Below are 25,092 nucleotides of genomic sequence, written 5' to 3' on the forward strand. Positions count from 1 at the left end.
GTCTATTAAGACTGTGCTCCACATCTTTGCATTTTTATTGGTTGTGGTTTTTCTATAGAGACCTCCAAATTGGCTTAATTTTTGCCTTTGACTCTTTCCCACCTCTACTGACTAGTGGTCATGGTATTTTAAAGTACTTGAAAAATAACTAGAGGAGAGAGATGACCACCAATATCACATGGCTGTAAATCCTTAGTACTAAAGTGGCCTGCCTGGAAAATATATTGATGTCACAGTGTCACAAAGGTTATGGGAGTAACCTTCCACATTTTTATTACATTCAAGGTCTCTACAAGAGATGGAGCCCATACACAACACTGCTGAAGCAGACAGGCACCTGATCTTAGATAGTCCATGGGCCTGAAGGCAAAATACTACTATTATTCTGATAAAGGAACATTGAAATAAAATGTCTCTTAAAGAAATATCACTCATATAATCCTTCCTTTCTATCTTTGACTGCACTCCAGGAGCTTTGCCCGGTGATTGACTGTGGATCTCTGCATCTGCTTCCATCAGTTAGTGGATGAAGGCTCTATGATGACAAGTAAGGTAGTCACCAATCTGATTACAGGGGAAGGCCAGTTCAGGGACCCTCTCCACTATTGCCAGTAATCTTAGCTGGGGTCATCCTTGTGGATTCCTGGGAGTTTCCCTAGCACCAGGTTTCTCCCTAACCCCGTAATGGCTACCTCTATCAAGGTATCTCTTTCATTGCTCTCTCTATCTCTGTCCCTCCCCCAACTTGACCATCCTGTTCCCTCATGTTCTCATCCTACATTCTCTCTCCTATTCCTCTCCACCCCTATCTTACCCAGGAGATTTTATCTATTTCCCCCTTCATTGGCTGATCCATGTGTGTCCCTCTTAGGGTCCTCCTTGTTACCCAGCTTCTCTGGGGCTGTGGATTGCTACCTGGTTACCCTTTTCTTGACATCTAATATCCACTTGTGAGTGAGCAAGGGGGCTGAAGATCATGATGGGGAAACCCACAGAGACAGCTGACTGATAGTGGGAACTTATGAACTCTGGACTGACAGCTGGGGAGCCTGCATGGGACCAAACTAGGCCCTCTGAATGTGAGTGACAGTTGTGTGGCTTGGTCTGTTTGTTGGGCCCCTGGCAGTGGGACCACAATTTATCCCTGGTGCATGAACTGGTTTTATAAAGCACATTCCCTATCATGGGATACCTTACTCTGCCTTAATACAATGGGGAGTGCCTTGGTCCTACCTCAATTTGATGTGATAGGCTTTGTTGATTCTCCATGGAAGGCCTTTCTCTCTCTGAGGGAAATGGATGGGGAGAGAAATGGGGGAAGGTGGGAGGGAAAGTGAGAGGAGGGAAGGGAAGGGAACTGTGGTTGGTATGTAAAATGAAAAAACATTAAAATAAAATAAAAAAGAAATATTGTTATACTCATGGATGACTACTTCACTCAATCTACATCATAGGAACTTGTGCTTCCAGTAGATGATATTAAAAAGACCACAATCCCACACCAACTCCAGTGTCGTCCATGTGAAATGAACAATTATATCTATAATAGTGGATGGCAGATATATGTCCCACAGGACTAAGCTCCCTGAAGGTACCTGGCAGAGTGCTCGCATTATGCTTCCTTCTCAAAGAAGATGTACTTCACAGATCATGAGCTCCCTGGGCTATGGGTTCTGTATAACTGCTTTTCTGATAATGTTCTAATTAATCTATGAAGCACAGCCAAAATTAATGAATGCTTGGGTTGTGAACTATGGAGGAAAGGGGAAGCTGGACATGGATCTTAATTAAATATAGCAGAATGAGCTATTTTTTAAAGACCCCAAGCTGCTAGATGAAGAAAGTATAATAGTTCAGGCACTTGTAGGGAATGAACACTCACCCACTAGGAATCCTTTAGGAATCCCAACTAAAGTGATTTATGGTAGAAAACGTTATCTCATAGGAGGCAGATGGTGGGCCCCTCTGTTAAGGAAGTTCAGCATGGGAAACTTAAGGACTACAGCAGAACCCCTTCCCCTTACAGGCAAAAAAGTACAAGAGTCCATATTCCAACAGGTAAAAAGGTTTTATATTAGAAGAGATAAGTGGTGGAAGAACTGAAAAAAGACTTAGAGAGGTTCTGCAGCATCCAAATTGGCTAAGTGGTTCATGAGAACCAGAAAAGTAAAAGTACATAATAAACTAGAAAACTGCTGAGATAAGATAAAGGACACAGCTGCAACCGCAAGAAGTCTACACAAGTCTAGGAACTGTATTAAGTTTAGAAATCACAGACTGCTCTTTGGGTCATAAAGTTCTTGTGGGTGAAGGGATAAGTCTAGCACCAATTAATAATTGTGTGCTTGCTGTTTTTTAAAGATGATGTAATTGAATTATTGCCAAGCTCTTGTTGTTCCTTGTATGACTTGATAGTTTTCTTTTCTGCATATAAACTACTGATTTGCAGAAGTAAAATTGCAGCAGATTCAAACCACTTCTGAGTGTGTTGTCTGTGTGTCATTCACTGAATCCTTGCCTTCCTGACTACCCAAGCCCTGGTTCTCCTATGGTCGTGGTAGCCCCAGTGGGCCAGTCTGTGGCACCACAACTGGGCAATGTGCAGATAGTGATAGACTTTGAAGTATTCTGTCCTAAGTGAGATCTCTTCATCAAGGCCCTTCCCTTGATACATGAGAATCTGAATAGAAAAAGATGAAAGACTATAGAAGCCAGATGTGTTGGAGTGATGGATGACTCAGAGGAAACAATGTCTTCCAGACATAATATGACTGAAACAGTTTAAGATCTCAGAGAGACTATGACCGCACACATAAGACCTACATAGGTTCAAACCAGACAGTATGCCAGCACTATGACATGATTAATCAAGAAGTTATTTGCAATTGACACCTACTAGGAAAAATAAAATCAATGTTTTTCAGTAGAATGTCACTGCATATATCTACTACTTGCCTGGGCAAGCCTCATAACCAGGAGTAATTGGGAAACACAAAGGAGATGCCACTTTTTTTCAATCCCTCAAATCTTTGTTTTGTATTGTTCTGCTTTTGTACATTTTAACTTATTAAATTTTGTTAGTTTTAAGAGTTTTCATGGGGTGGGAGTCATGAGCAAATGCACATGCATTTGTGTGAGAATGCAGGTGGTGAAGAATCTTGAAAAAATGGCAAAAGTGAAAACCATGATCAAATTATATGTATGAGGAAACTTTTTGAATAAAAAAAAATGAAATGAATTAATTATTCTTTTAAACCCTGACATATGACAGGGACATTAATCACTTTGGTCCTTTAAGATTATATGTTATGACATTGGATCTTTGCTCATAATCTGCTAGTCACCATTTTTAAAGTCATTCTCTTATCCTGGGCAGTCACTAATGTCTGGGCTTGACTGAAGAGACATAGAAGCAAGTATTTTATGTATTCTAAGTAGTTTTATTAATAACTTTCAATTTCAGAAGATGCAGAAGGCCGAAGGGCTTCTGATCACTGATATAAGATTCCGCTATTTTTTTGATATCATTCCATGTGAGTAAATCCTGCTGAATATCATAAGTGCTTAGAATACTTGTGTGTCTATGAAGGCTATGGAACCTGCAATGACCTTTATACCTGTGTGGTTTCCTGAAATTCAGCATGTGAGTTAGACTGTTTGTGTTGTTCTCCTATCTATAAAATGGGGTAATGATTTTGTGGCTCTCATTGGAGGGACAGGAATACCAGATGGGCTAATACCCCTGAAGTGTATAAGTGAGGATCCAACTAAGGAAGGCAGAAGAGGGGAATGGGTAGGTTTGTGTGATTTAGGGGTTGGTTGGTAATACACTGTTCTCAGCTGAAATATCTGCCTAACAGAACTTCTTTTACTGAAGGTGATTCAATTCTTGTGTGACTCCCTGTCTGGTCAAGAAGTTCTGTTATTTGGAAGGTACTTATGATCTTGCATCTTTCATATGGATCTCCTCACCTTTGATAAATAAAGGTAAAAACATGGAGGGTTTGAAATTGGGTCTTTGCAAAACATACATATCTCCTCTATGGGATTCAGACCTGGGCAGAACAGCATTCTCTACACTGATTCCAACTGTGCTTCAAAATACACTTCTCCTTTAGTCCACTGCCTCAGATGTGCCTTGGCAAGGATGAAGTTGTGGGAAGAATATTCTCAAGCCACAATCAACTGAAAACCCATCTTTCTGATATAACATCTCAAGTAGTACAGCAACTGTCTTCTCTAAGTTAGGAAGAACATTCCACATAGACTGTGTGTCGGGCAGTTGTTAGCTGGTATGGAAGATTTCCATGCAAGGAGATCCAGTTTATTGATCTCTAAAAACTTCTAAATGGACAGTGGCAAAGACATTATCCTTGTGCCTTCTATATACAAAACTTAGCCTTCTTCCTTTCTTCTCAAGTACTCTGTGGCATCCCTCAAGGCATAGTTTTTCATGAGCATCAATACTATATCAAAACAATTGAACTGAGAAGTGATTTGAATAAACTGGTACACACAGTAAAAGTAGAGACTCGGTTTTGTTCTATAGAAGATAGTTGTTCACACAAATAGGACACTTTATATGCAATGAATAAATCAAATTGGTTATCTGAAAACCCACATTTGAGTAAGTTATGGGTCAATGATGGAAATATCCATGAGTTCAGCAATCACTATTCTACTGAGGTATGTGCTTATCCCTCATATCTGTGTATTTTGAAAGTCATTCTAACTGTGACTAAATTATAAAATATGTATAGATTTTATTAAAAAATTGGCACCTTTCATAAAAATGTAAAAATAAGAAAGACTTTCTACACTGCTAGATTGAACAACCTAGAGTTACCTTTTGGGGTGTGTCTTTTATAGTCCATTCTCTTTGTCTGTGTGTGTGTGTGTGTGTGTGTGTATGCTGTGTATGCATGTGCACATACACAAATACATGCATCATGTATGAAATATGGACATGCTTGGAAAAACATGGGGATCATTTTTCACTTTGTGCCATGGACTGGGTCTCAGTAGGGCCACCAGACTGAGGGAGAACGGGGTGAAGGTGCTCAGGATAATTGGGATTCGGCGATGACAGACAGACACAGACACCAGAGTATGCTGTGAAACTGCTGCAATTTTACTGAACATCAGGCTGAGATTTTGTACAATCTTAACAAGGAACTAAGTCCAGGGGCAAAAGGAAAACAATAGACGCAATCTTTTGTGGTCACACAATGTGCTTTTCAGAATGATTAATCCTTTCAGACAGAGACATGCTGTGGCCTGAACCCTAAGAGCCAGATCACGTACTCAATAACTAGTGATCCATTTCTAGTAATTTATTAAAGACATTTACAAAGTCCTCGCCAAGAGCTTTAGCCCACCTCTTTAGCACAGGTGCTATACCCCTCAATATAGCTGACCTTGTCTGTCTATCATATGTACACCATACCTTTCTGCTTCTAACCAGCCTTTCCATAAAAGGCAACTGATTCCACAACATTATTTTCCCCCATGATTTACCCAACCGATTCCCTTCATAGTCATAAGCCCCTGTAAAAGGGGGTGGATCTAAGTAATTTCTACTTCTGGGATTTCAACGAGGGGGTGTCCACTATTTCCCATTAATACGGTATTGAATGTACTTTCCAACCGTTCTTGTGGGAGTTGCCAGTTTCCTAAGTTCTTTTTCTTGTGAGTTTGCATGAGCTGAGTGAGGATTACCTAACAATCTTTTTACTTTTACATTTTTTTCCTTAGAATCTGTGGAAACCTGAATCATTAGCTCTTTCTGTTCTAAACCATCCATGAATGCCCCCACTGAAATAGGGTTTTTATGTGCTATCTGCCCAAGGGCTTGAATCACTGGGGGCAGTGCTGGTGTAACAGTTGAGGAGTTATCAGGTATGTCAAGTGAGCGTCTACGGGAGTCCAGGCACAGGGAGGTTGTTATTGTCAGGAAAGAAGAAAGAAAAAGGAGTCTTGCCAACCATCCATGGAAGGCTGGTCTTTAGGGAACAATGTATCCAGGAACCATTGCCAGGGGACCGCCGGGGGCCTAGCCTCGAGAGAGACACGTGCCCCCCTTCCTCGTGAGACCACCAGATCGGCATTTGTCACACGGGCAACACCGTCGCAGGTGTGGCAACTTTGCTTGTTCTTTCAGCAGACATCAGTTTGCAGTGGTCCACTATAATAATGTAGAAATAATATATGAGAATTTTTCAGATTATAACTTTCATTTAAATTATCTATCATATTTATCTCTGTAATGAAAATACAGCTGAAATAAGCATCACCTTACATATGATATTGCAAACTCTTTTTTCACTGTTAATTCCAAACATTAAAATTCTTAGTTAACAAATATGTGTATTTCAGCATTTGACAGATACAGTGAAATTGCTAATCAAAACATTTTATAGAGGGAACCTCTGCTATAGTCATGGAGTTTAGGGCTTTTTATACTCTTGCCTGTAGTATGATGAACCCCAATACATAGGTAGACTATGTAAATACAAACTATGTGACAGCACAGACAAGGTATGAGAGCTGAGCTCTCCATAAAGCATGACTCATTTTGTTTTCCCAACTTCCCTTGTGTTCTCGGCTTGTCTATATCCTTGTTCAATCTCATCTTCAGATTTGCCAATGGAAACAGGTGCATCTTCATATTGAGTGGTCTCCTTAGCAACCTAACAGCTTTGGTGTTTGAAATAGTCATTGCAAGCAGCCAGTTGGTGCCTGTGGGGATTAGACAAGAACATTTTACAGTTTGTGTCCTGGCGCCCAACGTGTTGGCAAGAGTTTCCACCTAAAACCTGAGCAAAAAGATTCTAAAACGGAGCTAAAAACAGCTCCTAGTTGTCTCTTTTAAGCTAGCGGCAGCCTGCGTGTTTGAGCTACTATGGCGGGTTCCTGGCGTGCATGCTCGACCTGCCCTATGGCGGGAATGAGGCCTCTGCAAGGGGCACATTAAGCTGCATGGTGGATTTAGCCTTTGCTAGCACAAAACAAAAAAAAAGAGTATTTTGGGCTACACGTTGCTTGGATAAAAGCATAGAGACCCACAATAGCTCCCAGAGCTTGTGGTAAGCTACCGCTGCCATGTTGGGAAGCTGAGGTGGGCGGAGCCAGCAGCCACAGCTGCTGCAGCTTAAAGCAATAGACTCACAATAAGACAGATTCAGATGTAATAGGTTAAAATGTGTGTAAAATATACGTAGGCTTGAAAGAGACAAAAAAGGTGATATATACAGTTATAGAAACAAATACATAGTTTTAAAAAATAAAGTCTTTAAAGAGACAGTAAAATTAATATAAAAAATAAGCCATGTGAAGATGAATATTACACAGAGAATCTGGATTGTGTTGTCTTTGGGATTTTTAACTGAAGAAAAACATTTGATTACAAAAGCTGTTGAGTTATGCCAAAATGTGTATTTTAAAGGTACTTTGACTTCAAAATTTGAATATAAGGATATGTTGCTTTGGAAAAGAGTCTCTTTTGTTTCCACAGAAAGCCAGAGGCTATGGATTTGTTCCAGATTAAGATACATCAGGTTTGACCAGCCAAGACCCCCTGAAAGGTCTCCGATGACACCATGGCCCAGATGATCCAACATCCAGAATGGTTTCAAGGCAACTGGCTTAGACGATACAGCCTCACGGACTACTCCATGATCCTAAAATTTTCTTTGTTTCCCCAGAAGATACAGCGCCCCCCTCCAGCAGGAAGTAGTAAGAGAAGCTACGCCCAAATTCCCAAATATACCAAGCTGACTTTGAAGATGTGTAAAGGTTAAAACCTTCCTTTTTAAGAAAAGAAAAGGGGAAGTGCTGTGGGATGGTCTGTATGTCAAATGTGTTGCTGATTGGTCAATGAATAAATCACTGATTGGCCAGTGGCCAGGCAGGAAGTATAGGCAGGACTAACAGAGAAGAGAATTGAGAGAACAGGAAGCTGGGTGAGGGAGACACTGCCAACCGCCATCAGGATAAGGAAGATGTAAAGTACCGGTAAGCCACAAGCCACGTGGCAAGGTATAGATTAATAGAAATGGATTAATTTAAGCTGTAAGAACAGTTAGCAAGAAGCCTGCCACGGCCATACAGTTTGTAACCAATATAAGTCTCTATGTTTATTTGGTTTGGTCTAAATGGCTGTGGGACTGGCGGGTGTCAGAGATTTGTCCTGACTGTGGGCCAGGCAGGAAAACTCTAGCTACAGTGTCCTTTGGACTCTGTAAGGCTTCTTACCCTCAAGAGTTTAATGTCTCAGGGACTATAACCAAGATGCTGGTGCACATTCTTATCAATTCCACCTGGGGCATTTCACCTGAATTCACATTGCACAGAATCTGATAGCATGGGCCATTTTGATGAATCCAGTAGTTCTGGTTTTCAGTGAAATGGCCATTAAGATCAGCTACATGAAACACCCATATGTTGAGATGCATATGCTTCTGCCTTAGTTTTGTGTGTTAGCTGCCTCTTCACATTTGCTTCCATGAGCTGGAACCATGTGGTAGATCTATATGGCCAAACCACTCTTGACTTTCCAACTGCCTTTCCTGTTAAAAAAGAAGCCCTAATAAGCAAATACTTTACTGCTGTGTTCCCATTAGGGGTCCTTACTACTGCCATATCACTCTTTGGTGTGATCATGTTTCTCTGTGAGATAAGTTCTTTGAAACTAGAGTCAGGTGAAGGCCAAGTGTGCTTCCAAAATTACCAAACAAGAGGTCTGAAGCAAGAGCTCCTACATTTGCAACATCTGTCAAAATGCTCCTTGAAGAAATTTCCTATTTACACACAAAACTCATGTAGTCATCACCTCATTCTAAATAAAGCCTCATCTTGGTTCTCTGAGTGTGTCTAAATTACTTCCTCCTCTGTCTAAAGTGTTCCTTTCTTTGAATATTTTTACATCCTAAACTCTGGAGATTGTGGTAGTTTGAATGTAATTGGCCCTCATAATCTTGTAGTGAGTGGCACTATTAGAAGGTGTGGCTTTGTTGGAGTGGGTATGACCTTGTTGGAGTAAGTGTGTTACTGTGGCAGTTGACTTTCAGTTTTCCTATGTTCAGGATATTGCCCAGTGTTTCAGTTGACTTCCTGTTGCTGGCAAGATGTAGCACTTTCAGATCTAGCACCACTTGAAGCCACCATGCTCCTCATCATGATGATAATGGCTGAACCTCTGAACTTGGAAGTGTTTTCTTTATAAGAGTTGCCATGGTCAGGTTAGGGAGACCTGGCTGCAAAGGCATGGGCCTAGGAGAGCAGGCTCTACCTCTCACCTGATGAAGTGGTCCCAGTGACCCAGACCAACCACCTCAACTACCACCCAGACCCACATTCTGGTCCTTGATTTGGCCCATCCTATCAGCCACCCAGGTGTGACTTGCTGGAGTGCAGGAAGGGACTGATGTTATTAGTTGTTTTTTTGGTCTTTTGGCTCATTTACTCTTTTGGCTCTTTTATCTTTACTCTTTTTGTGGGGCCTGCCACCCAGCTCCCAAATAAACCACACATGGAGGCTTATTCTTAATTATAAATGCCCAGCCTTAGCCTGGCTAATTTCTTGCCAGCTTTTCTTAACTGAAACTATCCCATTTACCTTTTGCCTCTGGGCTTTTTCCTTTTTTTACTTCTGTACATCTTACTTTCACTCTTACTCCATGGCTGGCTATGTGGCTGGGTGGCTGGCTCCTGGTGTCCTCTTCTCCTTGTTCTCTTGCTCTTTCTTCTTCCTCCCAGATTTCTCCTTCTATATATTCTCTCTGCCTGTCAGCCCTGCCTATCCTTTCTCCTGCCTTGCTATTGACCATTCAGCTCTTTATTAGACCAACAGGCATTTTAGATAGGCACAGTAACACAGCTTCACAGAGTTAAACAAATACAACATAAACAAAAGTAACACACCTTAAAATAATATTCTACAACAGACTGGTCATGCAGAACAATAACCACAGAATCTACATGACTCTGGGCAACAACAGGATATCCAAGAAGAGTTTTGATTAGGTCCCCCCTGATGATGGTGTACCAGAAACCAGAGGCCTTGAACAGACCAATGACTCATTGTCATGAACATTTTGCAAGTGGGGCTGATAGGACGAAAGGGGCATACTACATGACATGCTACAGCTCCCAATGTCACTAAGATAAATGAAGAGGTGTTGGAAAGATAGAGGAGTGAGGTGGGGTTTTTTTAGTTGTTTTGTTTTTAATTAATTTGGGTGGCATACTGCACAGGTGAGGGGTGGATGTGGAGGGACTGGGAGGTGAATGGGATTAGGGTACATGGTATGAAATTTCCAAAGACTCAATAAAGTATTATGTTTAAAAAATGAGATGCCATGGTCATGATATCTCTTCATAGAAAAATATCCTAACTAAGACAGAAATTTGTAGATGAACGATCTTGTTAAATAAAAAACACAGAGCCAATGCAGAGATGAAAGCCCAAGAGGTCAGAGCTAAGAGCCTTACCCTTCACTGCTGTTGTCCTCTTTAACAAGAGATCTACATCCTTGTCCTTTTTATTGACTTTCTATTCTGCCTTCTCATTGGTTGTAAACCCAAACACATGATCTCCTCGTCACTGCTTGTCTGTACAGACCTCCAGGTCTTCTATGGTTGGTATTGAGATTAAAGGTGTGTGCTACCACTGCCTATCCTTTATCTAGTGGCTTTTCTGTTCTCTGACCCCAGATAAGTTTGTTAGGGTACACAATATTTTGGGGAACACAATACCACCACATTTCCTCTCTTTTTGTCTAAAATTTTTAAAAAAGCTTATAACTAATACAAGAAAAACTATCCACCAAGTATATACAATATATACAGTCAAGATTACATTAACAATGTCTATTCCATTAACATTTGACAGATTCAGGCAAAAAACTCCATTATATATATTAACAATGTCCAGTCCAGTAACATTTGGTAAACTCAGACAAAAAATTTTCATTACTTATCATGTAAAACAAGTAGTTCCTTTTTTAAATTATTTTTTCTTTTCATAATAGATTCAGTAATCTACCTTTTGTCATTTTTATATCTTCCCCTTTTTGTTTTTAGTGTAGATTCAGTGATCTACCCATTTATCCTATTATTTCTCTCTTTATCTTTTTTTTAAACAAAAACCCTGAATCTATCTCCTTGTTCAGCTTTTTTCCTAACCATTAACTATTAACAACTTGTAACCAACCATAATAAACAATGACAATATCCAAAACTCATTAAACAACTAAAAACTTCCCATCCCACCTCTTGGGAATGTGGGTATTGTTTTCTTAAAATTACTTCCTCTTTCTAGGGGTGAAGACATCTTTAGGGGATCCTGAAAAGAATTTTTGGGGTAAATTGTCAAGTCCTGTATCATTTGTCCAGTCTCTGCATAATAGGAAAGTTCGGGGCTTGTCACAAGTCCTTGCTCGAGTAGTTTGTCAGGTTGGATCATCTCAGCTAGTCATCTCGAAATTGTCCTGACCAGTTTGTAGTCCAAAGTCGATCTTTCCTTGGTGTTAATCAGCTTAATGGCTTTACCATAGTCCTTGTGGAATCATCATTGTGGAGTCCTGTCATCTTTTTGAAGATTTCAAAGTCACTGTTTGGCATGGTCATGGTTCCCTGCAGACTTTTTTTTGTGACTCCTCTGTGGTTTGAAGTAATCACAGTCTGATAAATGTCTCTCTTGAAACCATGAATGTTTTTCCCTGGAAGAGAATATCTTCACAGCAATTTCTCCCCACCATTTCTCTTGCCAAAATTTTCCAAACTGACCTTTGCTGATGCTTTCTTGTAACATGATGGTCTTGGCAATTCTCCAAACAAGTAGTGGTAAACTCTTTGTCCCAGGTAGCAGCATCACTGCAGTCACCAACATGATGAGAAGGAGCCAGCAATTTGGAGCCGCAGCTGCTGCCTCCATGGTCCTACTACCGTTTGTGGCTGGGCCCCGGCCGAAGCTTCTCCTTAGCAAGCCTCAAACTCAGGATCCTCCTGCCTCTGCCTCCTTCAGCAAATCCAACCACAACTGGCTGAGGGTAGCTTGGGTCTGAGCAGGGGCCCACAAGGCCACAGGCAAACAGTTTTTTCATGAATTTGTACCACGAATGTTGGGTGCCAGATGTAGATGAACGGTCTTGTTAAATAAGAAACACAGAGCCAATGCAGAGATGAAAGCCCAAGAGGTCAGAGCTAAGAGCCTTACCCTTCACTGCTGCTGTTGTCCTCTTTAACAAGAGATCTACATCCTGTGTGTTTGTCCTTTTTATTGACTTTCTATTCTGCCTTTTCATTGGTTGTAAACCCAACCACATGATCTCCTTGTCACTGCCTGTCTGTACAGACCTCCATGTCTTCTATGGTTGGTATTGAGATTAAAGGTGTGTACTACCACTGCCTATCCTTTGTCTAGTGGCTTTTCTGTTCTCTAACCCCAGATAAGTTTGTTAGGGTACACAATATTTTAGGGAACACAATATCACCACAGAAATTGGTACCAGGAAATGATGTATTATGTGATAGGCCTAACCATATGTTTCTTTGGAAGAATTTGGAGTTTGGTACTTTGTCTTATGGACAATGAAATATTTTAAGCACTGCTTGATGGGCCATATTAGTAGGAGCATAGAAAACAGAGGTGTTAAGGATAATTTGAACTGGCATGGGCTCAATCAAAATGTTCAGAGGAGAAGAATTTTAGTATGTTGCCTAGAGATCATTCTCGTGATATTTTGGTGAAGAAAGTCGCTCACTTTTGCCCTTGTCTAAAGAGTTTGCTTTAGGCAAAAATGAAGAGTTTTGGATTATTTCCATTGGCAGAAGAAATCTCAAAGCAGCTTAGTATAGACTCTGTTGAGTGGATATTAGTGGTAACTCTAATGAAGATTTATAATGAAAAGAAGCAAGCTGAGCAGAATAAATTACAAAAACTAAATTTTGAGGAGAAAAAGAGCATCAGGAAGTAGAATGGAGCTAAATTCTGTGTTCAAGGAGATAAATGATTAAGACCCAGAATAAAGGAAGTGGTGACCTTAAGGCAAGATTCCACCCAGCTAGGTTTCCAAATTGTGGAAAGAAACTTTAAAAATGCATAGAGCCAGGTGTGTGTGGGGGGTGCACATTCATAATCCAAGCACTGGGAAGCAGAGGCTGACTGATCTCTGAGTTAAATGCCAGCCTAGTTTACCATGCAAGTTTCAGGAGAGCCTGAATTGGTCAATAAATAAAACACTGATTGGCCATTGGCTAGGCAGGAAGTATAGGCAGGACAAGGAGAAGAATAGAGCTGGGAAGTGGAAGGCTGAGTCAGAGAGACACTGCCAGCTGCCATGATGACAAGCCACATGTGAAGATGCCGGTAAGCCACGAGCCATGTGGCAAGGTATAGATTAATGGAAATGGATTAATTTAAGCTGTAAGAACAGTTAGCAAGAAGTCTGCCACGGCCATACAGTTTGTAACCAATATAAGTCTCTGTGTTTACTTAGTCGGGTTTGAGCGGCTGTGGGACTGGCAGGTGATCGAGATTTGTCCTGACTGTGGGCCAGGCAAGAAAACTCCAGCTACACTGGGAAGCAGAGGCTGACTGATCTCTGAGTTAAATGCCAGCCTAGTTTACCATGCAAGTTTCAGGAGAGCCTTACTTAGGCAGTGAAAGACAGAAAGTTGGTAAAGATGTCTTTGAATGAGGGGACCATGTTCCAGCCCCAACAAGCAGCAGAACTTGCCAGCACCAGCCACATGTTTCTGGCTTTTGAGTTAAGGATGGAAGAAAGTAGATAAGGAATAAAGCCACTGAGGCCAGGCATGTGTCAGGGGTGTCCCTGAATGGAGGTATAGTAGAGAGGATGTTGTGTGAAGCTGTGAAGTTGAAGCCTGGATTTCCTTGGAGACGCCAAGATATTAGAGATGCCAGAGTTTTCGACTACCTGCTGAGAAGAGCTTCTAACAGCAAGAGAAGGAAGTTAATTGCAGCCACAAAGCTGAACAGAATTGGAAGTCTGAAGAGTATTTTGACAGGAGACATGGAGATGCAGAGTTTAGAATTTGCCCAGTTGGTTTTTGGTCTTGCTTGGGTCCGGTATTTCCTTGTTATGCTCCCTTCCTTGTGTCTTGAAATGGTAATGTGCTGAGGTTCCATCACAGACATTCTATTTTTACAAAACTAAAAGGTGGTTGACATAGGCACACATTTTCAAGAACAACAATCTCATTCTAGTTGAAAACATATTTACAGAAATAGGGGTGATCTGTCTCCAATCCTGTCAGCACTGAATTAGAACAGCTCTCAGGGTCTGAGGTGACAGCTGGCACACCCAGACAAGAAACCTGAGAAGCATCAGCTTCCAAAGAATTTTAGGGGAAATTATTCAAGAAAAAAATGGGGTTTCCAGGAATGATCACTTCTGTCCCATGCATGATTTAAAAAATGACATTAAAAGAGCCAAAAGAATCATTGATATTATGAGAGAGAAAAGAACATGCAATCTATACAGCTCCAGCAGTATGCTCTATTGTCCCTAAATCCAGTCCACTGGTCCTTGCTGAGTGAGACTGTCTCTGTGGGCTTTTGCCTCATGTGGACACCTGTTAGACAGGCACTCATATACTGGTCTGAACCTAGGCCACACAGCTCCCAACACTAATGTATATCCTGTGCCATTATATGTTGGAAGTATGTGATCTACTTTTTGATTTTGATTTTTATAGGTGATTATAGTTAAGAGATTGTATGATTCTCAGAAAAGACTCTGAACTTTGAACTTTAAAGTATTTGTTGAAAGTGTGATAGACTATGGGGACTTCTGAAATTGTACTAAATGAATTTTGCATTATGGTATTGTCACAAGCTTATATGTGCCAGGAAGTGGAATGTGGTTGTTTTGAGTGTAATTGGCCCCCATAATCTCATAGGGAAGGGCACTATCAGGAGGTGTGGCTTTGTTGGAGTGTATATGGCCTTGTTGGAGGAAGTGTGTCACTGTGGGGGTGATCTTTGAAGTTTCCTATGTTCAGGATACTGTGCAGTGTCTCTATTGTCTTCCTGTGGACTGCAAGATGTGGTACTCTCAGCTCCAGCACCACATCTGCCTGCGTGCTATGATGCTCATCATCATGATGATAATGGACTGAACCTCTGAAACTGTAAGCAAACCACCCCACTTGAATTTTTTCTTTTTAAGAGTTGCCATGGTCATTGTGTCTCTTCGCAGCAATGAAAACCCTAACAAAGACAATAATGACCATGTGTTCAGATATTGACAACAAACAATAGCAGGCAAAAGTATTCATGAAATGTATGTTGCAAAAATAAACACAACCAATGCCAGGTGAAATGGTTTTATGAGAAAGCTGACAACTCAACACACAAAAGCAAACATTCTTGTGTGATGATAGGTATTTACATCTATTGAGGCCAGAACTGGACTTCATAGTGTTGACTCTTCAGACAGTATGTACTGTTTTCATGGAGTAGTAAGGCTATGCTATACACTGGGCAGTGGGCATCTCCTTTCTGTGTTTGTGAAAATCACAAATGACCAAGCATTTCCAGTGTGCTCTGACTGAAAAAGTGGTATAGAAATTAGAGGACAGTTTTTCCAAACTTGCTTTGCTTCTATTACCTTTTGAATCAATGCATTCGAACTCACATTAATTTGATGGCAAACATAATTACCTACTAACCAATCCCACTAACACAAAACATGCCACTTTTAATCCTTTATCCCCATAAAATAAAGGTCATTAAATAGTGAATAAGAAAATAATGACATGTCTATAATTATCTATATTCTTTAACAGTCCCAAGATTTTTCAGTTGTCCAAAGTCTCTTTTTGCACGCAGAGCATTTTTGTCAAGTGTCAGACCTTTGGCAATCATAAATCAACTCACATACTTCTATAATAAAAGGTACAGAGTAAATATTAATATATAGAATGGAGGGAAGGGGAAATAGCAAGGGAAGAGGAGACAAAAATATCTAAACCCATCAGGGTAAATCCTCCATCCAGCAGCTCCATTCCTCTCATCTAGTAATATGAGGCAATCATTCTGTCTTCAATGGTGCCCCAGCATCCCATCAATGTTGGCTGTATCAAGCAGTCTCCTTTTTGAGCTGTCTATAATACACACATGCAGCTTTCCATGACATGTAGCTCATGTTTCTGGCATACCCAACATCTTGCACACCCATGGCATCATGGGCTTCTCCTTTACATCTTTATTCTGGAGGCTTTCTAACTCCTTAAAGGAACTTTAGCTCTGACACATATTATCTGAAGATGTCATTCAAAGTTCTATTACCCTATAATATTGGTTCTTCTTTCTCCAAATTTAGCATCCTGTGAACCATGCTACCAAGCTCTTTGTCCAGCTTGATCAGGACCTGACTTCTCCTGCTATTTATTCTCTCTGCCTGACAGCCCCACCTATTCTCTCTCTCCTCCTTAGCTATTGGCCATTCAGCTCTTTATTAGACCAAACAGGTGTTTTAGACAGACAAAGTAACAGCTTCACAGAGTTAACTAATGCAGACTAAAAGAATGCAACACATCTTTGCATCATGAAGCAAATGTTCCACAGCATAAACTAATGTAACATCTTCAATTAATATTCCACAATGGCTACCTCTGGTGAGTTCTCCCTGAACTATACCTACCTGTCATTCATGCACCCCAAGCCTAATTCTGGATGGGGACTACACAACTTCTTTTCCTGGAGATCTTCCTTGAATCACCTCTGCTAACACCATTCACATAATCCCAGACCTAGGATCTGTCATCCAGCTCCTACACATGCTTTCATGGTTTATTTCCCTCAAATTCCAGCATGCCTATACCATCCTTATTCTTCCAGGAGTGTATCTATTGGACATATCATCTACCAGCTTTGCATGATGAGATCCACAGACATTTGCCTGCCAGTGGAATATTCACCTTTCTGTTCCTGACAATGTACAGAGGGAAACCCAATGTTAGGATGATTTGTTTAATTTTAATTGGGCATGTTCATTAGGTGAGCTAAGGGCACTTTTAAACTTTTAATTGCTGGATTTTAGTACTTTGATAGAAGGACCTTGGTAGTCAGCCTCAGGAGGAAGGATTGGCCAAATGAAGGAATGGACCTTGGGGACTAGCTTCAGAAGTGTAATTTAACAGTTTTTAGCAAGGCAGAGGGAAATGGAATGAAGGACAAGACCTGCTGTAGCCACATGTTTGAGTGGGCTAGTATCCCTTCATTCCCACATTTTTGTTTCATTATTTCATCGTTGGGTGTAGGGTAAGTGAGTACCACTCTCTCTGACTACTTTGTGCTGACATTGCGGCATTGTTGTTAGGGGACCCAATGAAGCTAGGTCAAGGATGGGAAGAGAAGGCTGTGTCAGTAGATATCCAGGTTCTGTGGAACCATCTGAGGCTAGTCTGTGAAGCTGGACCAGAAAGTTGATGCCAAAGAGAAAGCTAGCCCTGGTACTGAAGTTGATAGTGCAGTCTGTAGTTGATTTGAAATTTGTTGAGACAGATAGGGACAGGAGTGAAGCTAATGAGTTTTAAATTATTATCCTGGATGCACATTTGAAACTGTTATGTTCATGGTCCTGAAGTGCACCATGGGACCATTGGGAAAAGGAGCGCCAAGACCAGAGAAAAGGGGGATAGTACCAGGGAAATGGAGAGAGATCCCAGGGAAAGGATAAATCACACCCTTAGGAATAGACAATAGGCAGGGAAGCTTAGGCTGTTGGTTGGCAGGAATGCTTATCTGGAGTGTCTTTGGTGTTGTTAACAGGAGCCAGGAAAATTTAGATTGACTGTATAAGGTAAATTGGGGAACAACTGCTATCTAAAAGCAGGGTCTAGTTGTGAAGGGGAGAATACAAACTGAGATACTTTTGTTACATCAGCATAGTCTTTCCTTGGGTGTTAAGTGACTTTTGAAATTTAAATATTTTAGGAACGTGGATGATTAGGGAGGCTTTTGGCAAATGGTAAGAGGGACAGTATGTAAGTTTTGGAGAGCTGTTGTGGAAAGATTGAGAGAACTTAGCTTTGGTTCTCCATGGCAGACTTGCATGGTCAAGGGGACATGTATATGAGAGATATGGAGTATGGGGTCTTTGAGAGTGGGACAGGAATGTAGAGGATCTAGGGAGTGTTGAGGCAAGGGGGTAAGTATGGAGGGAGGGGAGGACAAATAAGGAACATGAGTGGTGAGTTTTCAGTGAGAATTTTGGAGGCATAGGATCTCAGATCATGGAAGAGATTGGAGTCCTTTTAAGTTAGGAGTTGAGGGAAATGTTAGTGAGAATAGATTGTGAAATAGGATCAATAGATTGTGACAGATAACCCCAGAGTTTGATTTTTTTTCAGTTTTAGAGTTGAGCAGAGGGGCTGCAGCAAGATCATATAGACAGGTAGATTAGCCATCAGTGGTATTGTCTAGAGTTTTGGAGAGGTAAGCTACAGGGTCAAAGGGCAGTCTTAGGAGAGGAGAGTTTAGCTTTGGAGAGTAAGAGCTGGTAACTTCTGGAGCTAATGAAATTGAAGAGAGAAGTGGTGTTAGATTGGCTATCAGAGAAGGAAGGACTGTAATGTAGGAAATTATCTGCATACTGAATCAGGCAGGAAGAAAGGGGGCATTCAGGCCAAGTCTGTAGCAAGTATCTGGTCAAAAATGGGGGACTGTCTCTGAATCCTTGGGAAAGATAGTCCAGGTCAGTTTGGGGGATTATTAAGTATCAGAATCAGTCTTTGTGAAGGCAAAAATGTCTTGGAAATGGACATCCATGGGTATTGGAAATAAAGTGTTTTTAAGGTTTAGTACTGAAAATACGAGTGATGTTGTCAGTGATGATGGGGAGGATATTATAATGGTTAGAGACTTAGGAATGTAAAGGGACAACAGTAGTATTAATGCAGCAATGATAGTGGACTAGGAGGAAAGTTTTGTTAGGTTTTTCTTACTATTAATATGGGAGTATTGTGGTTAAAGGTAGGAAGTATTGGGGTTTGGAGATGAAGGCAGAAGGATGTTGGAGTATTATAGAGAGGGGTTTTTAATATGCAGAAAGGGAAGGAGAAGTGGTATCCCATAAAATGGGGTGACTAAAGTGGGAAGAATATAAAAGGGGCTTCGTGATTTTAGAGAGTGAGAGAGTATACGAATACAGGGTGAGGAAAGGACAAGGAGTAGGGTGTCCTGGGAGTTGCTGTAGGAGTAAAAGGCAAAATTTATATCAATTCTGGGAAGGACATCTTTTTCTAGTATGAGAATGGGACATGATGGAAAGAAGAGGAAAAAAACCTGAAAGGAGCAGTTAAGGATGAAGTATGGAGGGGTCTGAAGGACTAGTTGTATATTGTGACTATAGGTGATGGAAAGATGTTAGCATAAAGTGAAGGAAAAAGAAATGTGAAACAACTTTTTATATACCTTAAGTTACTTTCTCAGACCCATAAACCACTTTCTCAAACCTTCATGACTTACTTAAATATTTGTATTTTCCGACCTTAACACAAATTTTCATAACTTTAAACCTATCTTAGATCTGCATACCTTGTATAATTCATTTTCCTTGACCTATATAACTTACTTGTCTGTTCTTATAACCTTCAGAAAGTTCAAATCTTTCTTAGTGTGAAGCCTGTCAGTAAGGTAACCTGTATATATGAAATGGACTAACAATGAAACTTGATGTTTGCTGTTGTTAAAGGTACAGTTAGCCATAAATATCACCAGAGACCTGAGATGGATAAATTTGTGTAGAAAGTATAATTTAAACAGTTTTTGTATCAATTAAAATAACAGAGACCTTCTGGATACCTGGATAGTTACCCTAGGTTCCTCTGTGGTTGTTAATGGCAGAGGTCCCAAGACAGCATTAGTCTTCAGCTGTCAGGTCCAGAATATCTGATAGACTTTCTTATGGATTAGAAACTTGGAGAGAACTGGCCTAACTTGTCTAGGCAAAGCATGGCAATCAACTCCCAAGTGTCCTGTTTATCCATGGTTTGAAAAGGGTCATAGCATCAGTTGAGGTGAAGGGCAGTTTTTTACCCAGTGCCCAGCTTTGCCACATTTAAAGCAAGCTCCAGGTAGAATTAATTTTGTTGCACCACTGTCTTCTGAGGAGATTAGTGGTGTTGCCAGAAGCTGGCATGTCTTTCTATCATGAAAAGTCTTTTCATTAAACATTTTAAATGCCATGTACAACAGATCTCTGAAGAGTTTGGGGAGCAAGTATTTATTAAGTATATATGATTTTAAGCTAAACATTGAAGACACATATACAGGAGGCTAAATTAAAGTTTATTTATGTAAACAATAAATGTAGTAAACTTTTGTCATTACAAAATAGTACAATTTATTTTGTATGACTGAGTTTAAATTGTATGCTATGGCAGGACAGGAAAGAGTTAACAAGTAGGGAAAGTTGTCAGGGCCTTGTTGGAGTGAGGTGTGAGATAAGAAGGACCATAAAGTAACTAAAAGTACAGAATTTGGCTTTAGGAAGGAAGGAGGGGGGAGGATGTGGCCATAACAATGTAACAGCACAGGCAGAATTGACATGGGATCAAGTGTGGCCCAAAGGATGGGCAGGTGTAGCAGACTTTCTTTTGGGCCACCAACCAGCTTCCAAATAAAGACACAGAGACTTAATTTTAGTTATGAATGCTTGGCCTTAGCTTACGCTTGTCCCAATAGCTCATATAACTCAATTTAACCTATTTCTCTTCATCTAATTTTGCCTTGGGCTTTTTACCTTGCTTTCATTCTGTATGTCCTACTCTTTTCTGGCTGCCTTGTGGCTGTCTGACTGGCCCCAGGTGTCTCCCCCTCTTTGTACCTCATTTTCTCCTCTCTCACTTCTCTCTTGGTTCTCGGTCATTCAGCACTGCCTGTCCCTCTACTGCCTAGCTATTGGCATTTTAACATTTTCTTAGACCAATTAGGTGCCTTAGGTAGGCAAGGTGAAACAAATGTAACACATTTTTGCATAGTTAACATTATATTCCACAACATCAGGACAGAACAATTTTAACACAATTGCTTGGCATGTACTGTAGATTATATATGGGAAAGCACAAAAGCAGGGCAGAAAGCCATATCCAGATTCAGGGTATTCAGCATACCCTTTCATCAGATTGGGTTCTATAGCTATATTCTTACATCCAACAAGAATAAACATGTCTTATCAATTGAATGTAAAAGTACATCACAGGAGGCATGGAATTACATCCAAGAACAATGAAGGGAGAAATGAGGTAAAAGGCTCTCTGCTTTTTTTTCCTGGAGCCTCTCTCACAGTTCTCAAAGACACTGTTCAGGATGCATCATTCTCTTGACATGTTCCTACAGATGGTGTTCTAGTGACTATCAACAGAAAAACAAGAGCACAATTGGGCATGTGATGGTACAGGCCAACTTGGTTCTAAGGGTACTGTCCAGGAAATCTGAGTGGGGGAAATTTGTATCCAAAATCAGGCCCAGATCAAATGTGTCTCTAGCAAGAGAAGTTTCAGGAGATCACTTAGCACACACTATGCATGAGCAATACATCTAATGTTAAGTTTGAAATGTGGAGATAACACAGTTATGCTTGATTTGGTGGGGGTGTTCAACAGAGAAAGGCAGAACTTAATAATCAGTCACTGAGGAATTTAGGACAGGGATCAAGGAAAGAACCAAGAGCAAAAATGGATGTAGAGATTATGGAGGAACACTATTTTCTTGCTTGCTCACTGAGAGTAAATCAGTGTGCTTTCTTTTACAACCCAACACTACCTCTCCAAGTATAGCACTACCCACAGTGCCCTGGACCCTGGCAGATCAATCATTAATCAAGAAAATGCTCTACAGGTTTTCTTACATGACATTTTCCTGAAGGCATTTTCTCAATTGAGATTCCTTCTTCTCAGATGACTCTAGATTGTGTCAAGCTAACAAAGAAATATCCAACACAAACAGGCTCCACTCTTCTCTGACAACTCTGTGTGACAGATAGCTTAAATGAGAGGTATAAGTAGAAGAATACTCAAATATAATTTCTGAATTATGGCAGTGGACTATTATATGACTACTACAAACTGATGTCTGCTGAAAGAAGAAGTAAAATGAAAAATGATCCACATGTAGTACACACTCATGTCTGTATTCTATATGTAAATAACGTGTATTTGTGTTTATGTGCACATTCATAGACAAACACAGACACAAAATGAGGTAGGAACATAAAAGTTACACCCCAAATAGGAACTCTAGGTAGATCAAACCAGCAGTGTAGAAAGTCTTTGTTTATTTATTTACTTATTCATTCATTCATTCATTCATTTGATCATTTGGGCTGCTTTCAATTTCTTTTTTTAAAGTGGTTTATATTCAAGAAAGGTTAGGCCTCTAATGGATATCAACACCATATGACACATCAAGTTGCAGTAAGACTAAGCACCTCCCCTTGTATTAAGGATGGGTAAGGCAATCCAATATGAAGAATAAGATTCCAGGGCTGCAAAAGAGTCATAGACAGCACCTGTTCCCATTGTTAGGAGTCTACAAGAATACCAAGCCACACAACTGTAACATGTGCAGAGGGCCTAGGTCAGTCCCCTGTAGGTTCCCTGGTTTTTATTTCAGTCTCTGTGAGAGCATAAAAGACAAGGGCAGTTGAATCTATCAATTTTTGTGTTGTCTTTACCCCTGTGTTCTTACAATCCTTTCTTCTCTTCTTCCACAGAATTCCCTGAGCTCCACAGAAGGCTTGGTTGTGAATCTCTGTGTCTGTTTCCATCAGTTGCTGGATAAAGCCTCTAAGATGACAATTGATCAAGACAACAATCTATGAGTATAGCAGAATATCATTAGGCATCATTATCTTGGCATCATTTATTTTTGCCAGTAATATTTGGTTCTACTCTAAATTTCTGTGAGATCCAACACCTGGGTCCTGGCATTCCAGGCAGTGTCAGGGGTAGGCTTTCTCTCATGGTGTGGGTTTCAGGCTAGACAAGTTATTGGTTGGACACTCTAATAATTTCCATGCCACTTTTACCCCAGCACATCTTCTAGGTAGGACAAATTGTAGGCCAAGTGTTATGTGCCTGGGATGGTGTCTCAATCTCTCCACTGGAAATCTTGTCTGGTGTCTTAGGGTTTCTATTACTATGACAAAACACCATGACCAAAGAACAAGATGGGTAGAAAAGGGTTTACACTTCAGCATTGCTATTCATCACTGAAGGAAGTCAGGACAGGAACTCAAAACAGGGCAATATTCCAGAAGCAGGAGCTGATGGATATCCCTGTGCTCGGGGGATGTTTTTCTGTATGCTGTGAACATGTATTGCTCCTATTGGCTAATAAATAAAGCTGTTTTGGCCTATAGCAAGAAAGCTTATAGCCAGATAGGAAATCCAGGCAGAGAGAGAGTGGGAAAGATGACAGCTGCCACCAAAGGAGCAATAAGATGCCAGGAGACTGGTAAAACAATGGCCACATGGCAACATATAGGTTAATGAAAATGGGTTGAGTTAAGTTATAAGAGCTAGCTAGCAAGAAGCTGAAGCTATAGGCCATACAGTGTGTAAGTAATACAACCCTTTGTGTGTTTACTTAGGTCCAAGTGGCTGTAGGAATGGGCAGGACACAGAAAACTTCCAGCTATAATTGGCACTCAACATGGTAGCAAAATTTCCACCCAAAACCTCACAAAGCTTTAAAAAAGGTTCTAAAATGGAGCCACAAGCATCTTCCTAGTTGTGTCTCTCAGGCAAGCCATGATACAAAGATGCTGTAGTGTGCGGGCTTGAGCTACAGTATGATGGATTCAAGGTGTGTGGGCTTGAGCTACAACATGGTGGATTCTCATTGCAGTACATGGTGGTTAGAGAAGGATTAAAGATTCATAGTAAGACAGATCCAGATGAAATAAAACTCTAAATGGTTATAGTTTGTGTAAAATATATGTAGGCTTGGAAGAGAGAGGAAAAGGAGCTTATGGAGTTACATAAAGAAATAGTTTAAAAAAATAAAGTATTCAAAGAGATAGTTAAGCCACATAAAGATAAAAATTACACAAAGAATTTGGATACTGCATATTATTATATTATCTTTGGGATTTTTAACTGCATGGAGACATTTGCTTGTAGGGACTACTCAGTTAAACCAAAATGTGTATTTTAAAGTTATCTTAACTTCAAAATTTGTGTCTAAGGATAAATTGCTTTGGAAAAGAGGTTCTGCTTTTGGTTCCACAGAAGATGAGAACCTGTGGATTGCTTCCAGTCTAATATGGTTTAATCAACCAAGACCCCCTGAAAGGTTGATATAACCTCACAGACCACTATAGCCAAGATTTAACTATAATTCTTAATTTTCTCAGTATCCCAATAAGATTACCTGTGCCCCCAACCAGCAGGAAGTAGTATGAGAAGCTTTACTCAAATTTCCAAAATACTGTCCATAAATGTTTATTTTTATTTAAAGGGGGTTGATTATAAATGCAATCTCTTTCCAAAGAAGAAAGGGGGATATTATAGATATGATAGGATGAAAGCATAGATTATTGAATCTACTTTTAAAGAGCAACAACTTGTTTGAAATGTTTTACATTGTTATGGAATTTGTTTTATTGATGCAAATTTAAAGTTGATTTTTTTATACTGTATATATTTCCACCATTATTTGAGGTATTATGTTTGTGCATGTCATTTGACATATTAATGCATAATTAAGAAATACAGATTAATAATTAGACACCTATGATAGTCAAACTTATATTCATTTTGTTTTCTAGGTATATATAGATATATTTCAATAAGGTAGACAATCTTCAAACACTTCAAAGACCTACAGTATATGGTATTTAAAAACTTAGCATTTTCTGGACAATGAGAAACTTCTGCTCCTGGCAGCACCAATTTATTTCAAAGATGATAATGTGTACCAATGAAACTCATTATGAAGTTTGCTTTCTTTGTGGCAAAAGTTAGCCACTGGCAAAAAGTACCCTTGCTTCAACTGCTTTACAGGATGCTGTATAAACCAGACATACAGGACCCATAGGAAGATAACCACTGACTTGC

At 40.2% G+C, this 25,092-nt stretch overlaps 1 protein-coding gene and 1 pseudogene across 1 annotated transcript in view; both read left to right on the forward strand.

Moving 5' to 3' along the window:
• The window catches only part of LOC128113872 (mesoderm induction early response protein 3-like), a 38,099-nt gene extending 32,328 nt beyond the window's left edge, over positions 1–5,771 (forward strand). Inside the window, 1 exon segment of the mRNA XM_052743779.1 lies at positions 5,755–5,771. Within this exon segment, the coding sequence (XP_052599739.1) occupies positions 5,755–5,771 (17 nt within the window).
• A 768-nt stretch (positions 5,772–6,539) lies between these two features.
• Positions 6,540–22,853, forward strand: LOC128113888 (uncharacterized; annotated as a pseudogene).
• The last annotated feature ends 2,239 nt before the right edge of the window (positions 22,854–25,092 follow it).

Source organism: Peromyscus californicus, unplaced genomic scaffold (assembly GCF_007827085.1).
Source record: "Peromyscus californicus insignis strain IS unplaced genomic scaffold, ASM782708v3 Scaffold_10__1_contigs__length_136768540, whole genome shotgun sequence".
NCBI lineage: Eukaryota > Metazoa > Chordata > Mammalia > Rodentia > Cricetidae > Peromyscus > Peromyscus californicus.